This window comes from Anarrhichthys ocellatus, unplaced genomic scaffold (genome assembly GCF_004355925.1).
Source record: "Anarrhichthys ocellatus isolate YVR2014 unplaced genomic scaffold, GSC_Weel_1.0 scaffold1762, whole genome shotgun sequence".
NCBI classification, from domain to species: domain Eukaryota; kingdom Metazoa; phylum Chordata; class Actinopteri; order Perciformes; family Anarhichadidae; genus Anarrhichthys; species Anarrhichthys ocellatus.
The window spans coordinates 772-7,438 of record NW_022281736.1 but is presented as its reverse complement, the minus strand read 5'-3'; the positions used below and the strand labels follow the sequence as shown (position 1 = coordinate 7,438).

Below are 6,667 nucleotides of genomic sequence, written 5' to 3'. Positions count from 1 at the left end.
TGGTCTTACTGACCCTGGTTCCTGGTCTCTAACTGGTCTTACTGACCTTGGTTCCTGGTCTCTAACTGGTCTGTTTGTCCCTTCAGGTCCAGCTCTGTCGACAGCTGTGTCCTCGTCTCTCTCCCAGAAAATCACTGAAGTGGTGGGTCAGGCGGGAGCTGCTCCTCTTACGTCCCTGCAGATCCACTTCATCCAGAACATGATCCACGAGACTCTGGAGGACTTCAGGTCCGTCCCAAACCTTTTGGACTCCTTTTCCTTTTGAAGACGTATACAAAGACTGTAGGAACCCTAATGTTGATGATGTTTTTGTCCTTCCTCTCCTCAGGGACACCTGTCACAGAGACGTCGTCAACCTGCAGGTCGAGATGGTCCGACAGTTTTACATCCAGCTGGTACGAACCACCATCAGATAGCGAACTACGAGTCCAGAGCAGGAGACAACAAGTGTTATGCCGTGTTCACACCAAACGTGCCGCGATTTTGACGCGCGTCTAGATTACATACAAAGTCTATGCACAGACGCGATGAGACTGGCGCCGCGCGAATCTGCGATGGCGCGTCGCGATGGACGCGAATTTGCGGCGCGATGGACGCGATTGATGTGATTGACGTGTGAGTTGAAATTTTTCAACTTCTGCGAAATATTCGCGTGACGCTGTGGCGCGATAGCCTATCAGCGTTGAGTTGCTCCCCCCGTCATCACTGACTTCCTGCCGTTGTTGAATCAGGAAATAAATCCTGTAGCCGTCTGTGTTCACGCAGAGCTCTACGATACCTCATATCAATAGAGACCGGACCAAACTATGTGTATAAATGTGTGTGTGTGTAAACCATACGGTACAAACAATGAATAGACGCTGCCGTATTTATGTCTACATGATGTTAGTCTGAGCTGCTACAATGTTAGCATAGCCTAGCACCGCTCCATCCGCTCCATTGAGAAGACAAGTAGCCTACAAATCGGCATCATTACGTAGTTATTTCGGAGTCCCTTTTTGTCGGTTTATTGCTGTTAAATCACAGCCAGATCAGTTTATTTTGAGTTCATACAGCTGTAGTAAACAGTGACAGCGACGTGTGGCTTGTACAATGTGGCTTGTGGCAGTGTGGCTTGCTAGACACAGTGAATACAGCTCGATAAAATCCACAGAGCTCCTCTGGACAATGTTATGAACCCAGACATGACGGCGTTTAGTTTCCCGGGATATCTGTGACTTCCACAACATGTATAAGCAGAAATAGAGGTTATTTTTTCCATGGTTAATAGCGGACAGTTGAACGGGTTTCAGGGCGATAAGCCACGCCCCCTCTCCAGCGCGATTCGCGTGAATCGCGCCGCGTTTGGTGTGAACACGTCCGCGGCGAGACCGGCGGCGCGTTGGACGCGAATTTGCGGCGCGTCAAAATCGCGCCGCGTTTGGTGTGAACCAAATGTTAATGCTTGACATGAAGCATGTTAATGCTTCATGTGTTAAAGCTGCATTCTCTCTAGTGACCACCAGGGGGCGACTCCTCTGGTTGTGTAGAAGTCTATGAGAAAATGACTCTACTTCTCTCTTGATTTATTACCTCAGTAAACATTGTAAACATGAGTTTATGGTCTCAATCTCTAGTTTCAAGTCTTCTTCAATACAGCATGATGTTCATTTAGTACATTATGGTCCATTTAGAGTCAAACAGACCATAAAGCAGGGGATGCTTTAGGGCGGGGCTACACGGTGATTGACAGGTCTCTACCAGAGACGTATACGGTGTCTCTACGCCACTCCTCCTCAGTCCAGATATGGTCACTTCCTGTTCACTGGATGCGAAACAACAAGATGGCGACGGCTAAAAATGCTGAACTCAATGCTTCAAAACATCCACAAACTAATGAGAAGACTACGTCCACGTCTTATAGACGGTCTGTGGTCCTGAGGTCCAGAGGCATTCCTTCAAAACTTTATTCAAACACGACAGAGTTTGATATCTTAATGACTTTCAGTCAACACCAACTCTCCGAAGACGTCAATATTTACCCTGTTCTGTGTTTTCAGAACGAGATCCACGGTCTGATCGAGAAATACTCTGTGAACGAGTCTCTGGTGGAGGAAGTGGAGCGGCTGAAGGAGGAGAACCGCCGGCTCAAGACCAACTACTGAGCCTCCGATCCAGACTGTGTCCAGGATTTATTTAAGAGTCTTCATTCAGAACTAAGAGGAGAACAGCGACTCTCTTCAGACCTGTGAGTGGAGCTGAAGAACCAACAGACGTCCAGATGTTCATATGTCCGTCAGACATTAACACATCTTTTGGTATTTGTCACTTTATTTGACCCTCCAGCCTGAAGACGCATCAGTTCTCTCCATCTCGATCATGTTTTTAATAAGAAACATTTTGTCTAAAGAATAAATAAAAAGATGAATATTGAAAATAAAACCAGAACTCCTTTTTGTGTCACTTTAAATGATGAAAGCAGACGTTAACCAGATCATTACATCATGTGATATACTGAAGGTTATTCTCACGTTTATCTCCACGTTTGTCTGTTCATTTACAAACGTTTCCTTCATTGATTTCATTCAATTTAACAAATAATATGATATAGTTACTATATTAATCCACATAATCCTGACCTGTGTAACCATCACATACTGTGACTCTGACTCAGTTTAATACTTTGTTTAATTTCACACTTATAAACTCTTATTTACTTTTTCTTCTGACTTTGACAGAAAGTTATTCACTCAGAGAAACTGTTCTTATTTCTTACAGTAAATCACACCGGCAGTAAATATGTAAAATACATGTAAAAATCTAAAATACTTTTTACATTACATTCATGTAATATTTAAGTACAGTATAATAGTATTTACAGTGTACTTTAGATTGTAGAAAACTATTATAAATAAATGTTTAACGCTGTAGTTACACTACTCCGCCTGAGGGGCACCACTGCGCCATCTCCGTGTCTGGTCTGCCAGAATAGAAGAAGCAGAAGAAGAAGAAATCTCCCGCCCACATCCGTTGTTCCTTTTTTAAACCGAGGCGGGACGAGACTTCACTCACTCCGTGAAGAAAAGTTGGTGTTAAAACATCGCTGGACGTTACAGGCCGCTTCCAACATGGTGAGGACTAAAGCCGACAGCGTACCTGCGTCATACAGAAAAGGTAACGCAAACAATAAATATATATTTATTACGAATTTATTATAAAACGCTGGTTGTGTGTGTTTTACTATGGAGTCTGGCGGGCTGAGCGCGCGCTCATATATGAGCCGAACAAAGCGGAAGCGGTGACGTAGGTGTTCCCATTTCAGATTATTCTTCGACATGAATGGCTTTATTTTAACATGAATATGAGCATGTGTTAGTGTTTAATCCGGGACTATTCTTCCAAACAGCCTGTTTAGCTGCGATCTTGTTTCCTACAAAACAATCAAAAACATTATTTTAAACGGTTTAAAGTCTCGTTATCGCATTAAAGTCTCCTTTGACCGGTCTAAGGAGAAGACATCTTTATTTACTGTCTCGCTGTCTCTCCGCAAACTGGCGCCAGTTTTGAGCGCCGCAGTGCGTCTTTGTGCGGACGTCACTCCAAACCCCTTTAAATAATGACGTCATTTAACGCATTCTTGCTCGTCGTCGAAGGCGCGTGCGAGGGGCGATGTCATGCACGTGTTTGTTTTAACCGACGGGGTCTTCCGGTTAATTCGGTGTGTAATTCATCCTTAGTTTAGCACCAGAATGAATAGAAAGTGAAGTTTTAAGGCTTTGTTCTGGTTTATTGTGATCCTGCAGACTGAAGCTCATCTCACTGGTTCAGGTAGTAGTTTAATGACGTGTCATGAAGTGTATTTAATGTTTCTAGATCAACTTTCATTATTTTTGTTTTGATTTGTGTTCACAGCTGTTGCAGCTGCTGCACCCAGAAAGTCTCTGGGCTCCAGTTCAGCTAACTCCTCCTCTTCCTCCTCCAGCAGCCAATCAGGCACTCCTGGTGAGTCCCTGCAGCTCTGAGACGATGAGAGAGACTATTGAGAAGACTAGAGACGACGACGAGAGAGACTGGCGGCGACGACGAGAGAGACTGGCGGCGACGATGACGAGAGAGACGATGACGAGAGAGACTAGCGGCGACTGCCGGCGGCGGCGGCGACTGCGGGAGAGACTAGCGGCGACTGCCGGCGGCGGCGGCGACTGCGGGAGAGACTAGCGGCGACTAGCGGCGGGAGAGACTAGCGGCGACTAGCGGCGGGAGAGACTAGCGACTAGCGGCGGGAGAGACTAGCGGCGGCGGCGGCGACTAGCGGCGGGAGAGACTAGCGGCGGCGGGAGAGACTGGCGGCGGCAGCGGGAGAGACTAGCGGCGGCGGGCACCTCCCACATGTTGCATGGCGCTCACACTGATGTTGTTGTTTACTTCACAGCTAAAGGTAAATATGCCGGAGGCAACCCGGTGTGTCCTCGTCCTACGCCCACCTGGCAGAAAGGAATCGGGGACTTCTTCGGTGGTCCTCCCATGAAACCAGAGAAGGAGAACCAGAGGCCTCAGGAGGACGAGGAAGAGGCCGGAGGAAGCGGGATGACCACCAGGAAGTATGTTAGCTGACTCGGCAGAAATGAAAGCGACTCGGCACAAATGAGAGCGTGTGACTCCGCAGATCACAGAATCAGAGAGTCCTTCATACCGGAGGAAGAACAGCTTTTATCTCCTAAATTCAGACGTCACGTAGAAACTCTGAAGTCTCTTTTATGTCTCTGGAGACGAGATGTTCTGCTCTATATTATTAACAAGTTTTGTCCAAAACTTAAAGATACTCAGTTAGTTATAGTGGAAGTAAATTAAAACTTTGTATTGACACTAAAACACGGAGCAACCAGTTTGTTTTTATAATAAATTAAAGTGTGTGTGTGTGTGTGTGTGTGTATACGTATACACCAACCATTAAAGAAAATATTTAACCTTATTGAGTACAAATATTTTAAGTATAATTTACAGTTTGATCATAATTGTAGTTTTATCTTGTTTGTTGTTTTTATTAAGTAAATTCATGTTTCTCTGCTACTAAATGATTAGAATCTGATTTCTACGTAAAGATGTTTTTATTTATTGTTTCTATTGTTCAGGTCCAGACCGCTGCCGGCTGAAGACGAGGATGAATGAGGATGAAGAATGTGTTTTAATGTACATCTGTATATATTTATAAGTTCTGCTGAATTCACTTTGTATAGTTTCATTAAAATAGTTTTTAATCTGCGGAGGTTCAACTGACGTTCAGTGTTTGTTATTAAAGATAAATATTAAGATAATAATCAGTTATTGTTTTATATCTTTAATCATTCAGAGGAATAAAGATGCATTTATGTTTTATCAGATTTCAGACTTTATGTGAAGAAAAGTCATTAATTCAGTTTTATTAAAACTGTTCTATTGTTTTTAAAGTTTAATTCACTTAAATACTAAATAAAATGTTTGGTCTTCAACAATCTTTTGTTTCATCAACAAACTAAAGTATTTAAATGAAGCTATTTGTATCGATATTAAATCAAAGTTTAAATAAACAAGAACTGTATACACTTAAATATATATGTATATATTTAGGTTTATAGTAATTTAAATGTGATAAAGTACTTTGAAAGTGTCTACTCTCAACCCGGTTTGTACCGCGATATTAAAAATAAATATTTAGATTAAAAACCAGAAACTGTATTAAACAAATGTATAAAAACAGTAAATATGTTTAAAAACAATGAGACAAACATTTATTATTGAGTTCAAACAAACAACGTGAAGACGATCGTTATATGAAAACATTCAACGAGTTCACAGTATACACATTTACAAGTACACTTCTGAGGTACTTTACTTTGAATATACTTTATATTTCTACTCTACTAAATCTCAGATAATATTTTAATTCATTTATCTGAAAACTTTAGTTACTTTTTACAGATTTAGATTATTAAAACAAAATATAATCAACTAATATAGATTATAATATTACCTAAATAAAGAGTAATACTTCTGTTTTGACACCGCTCCGCCCTCTCGAGATGTCTCGGTACATAAATTGATTGTACCTCGTGAGATCAATAACTCCGATAGAATAATATATAGATTAATATATATATATTAATCAATAACTTTCACCGAGGCTGCGCTTTAAACCTCGCTGGTATATTTAACGGATATTTAGCTCTTCGTAAAGCAGCTAACTAGTTTAACAACATCGTTAACCGCTTCTTATCCGTTAGCTCCCCGCCCCGTTGAGAGGTCCGAAGGTCGAAATCAAATCAAACATTTGTAGCCTACGGAAGCTCGTGTGGTTCAAATCTAAACTAAACAGGGCGAACAAAGAGCTAACAGTCATAAAACAACAGCACCGTGTGAACTGTTTATCTTCGTTTGAAATACCGACGACAGCCGGTTGAATCGGTAGAGGAGTTCAGTTACCGGCACAATTATTTCTCGATAGTTCCCGCCCGCCTGGTTCTCTAACCCCGCCCCTACTTGTGCCCGTGTTTGTCTGCTGTCAGAAGTGATCCGTCTTACGGTAACCGTCAAATAGCCTCCGCGTGTAGCTGCCGGGTCCGTTATGATCCGTGAACTGGTTTGAAAAGTACGTTACAATAAACAATAAATGGAAAAAGATGTCGGACGACAGTGGCAGTTTCAGGTGGAC

The 6,667-nt window shown here is 42.4% G+C and overlaps 2 protein-coding genes across 2 annotated transcripts in view; both read left to right on the top strand.

The window, feature by feature from the left end:
* LOC116377850 (protein NEDD1-like) overlaps positions 1-2,624 on the top strand; it is a gene marked incomplete at its 5' end in the record, with an annotated part of 4,534 nt that extends 1,910 nt beyond the window's left edge. The window contains 3 exons of the mRNA XM_031839599.1: positions 87-228; positions 329-395; positions 2,040-2,624. Of these exons, the coding sequence (XP_031695459.1) occupies positions 87-228; positions 329-395; positions 2,040-2,144 (314 nt within the window). The remainder of the gene's footprint in view (positions 1-86; positions 229-328; positions 396-2,039) is intronic.
* Positions 2,625-2,954: 330 nt separating this feature from the next.
* Positions 2,955-5,624, top strand: pclaf (PCNA clamp associated factor). The gene is made up of 4 exons (XM_031839600.1): positions 2,955-3,153; positions 3,892-3,981; positions 4,412-4,580; positions 5,112-5,624. Exons 1-4 carry the CDS (start codon positions 3,108-3,110, stop codon positions 5,146-5,148), a joined length of 342 nt encoding a protein of 113 aa, XP_031695460.1. The 5' UTR covers positions 2,955-3,107; the 3' UTR covers positions 5,149-5,624.
* Positions 5,625-6,667: the final 1,043 nt, after the last annotated feature.

Coding starts and splice junctions, on each gene's coding strand:
- pclaf (XM_031839600.1), top strand. CDS start 3,108: ATGGTGAGGACTAAAGCCGACAGCGTACCTGCGTCATACAGAAAAG. Junction 3,982..4,411: donor CAGCCAATCAGGCACTCCTG/GTGAGTCCCTGC, acceptor TTTACTTCACAG/CTAAAGGTAAATATGCCGGA. Junction 4,581..5,111: donor AGCGGGATGACCACCAGGAA/GTATGTTAGCTG, acceptor TCTATTGTTCAG/GTCCAGACCGCTGCCGGCTG.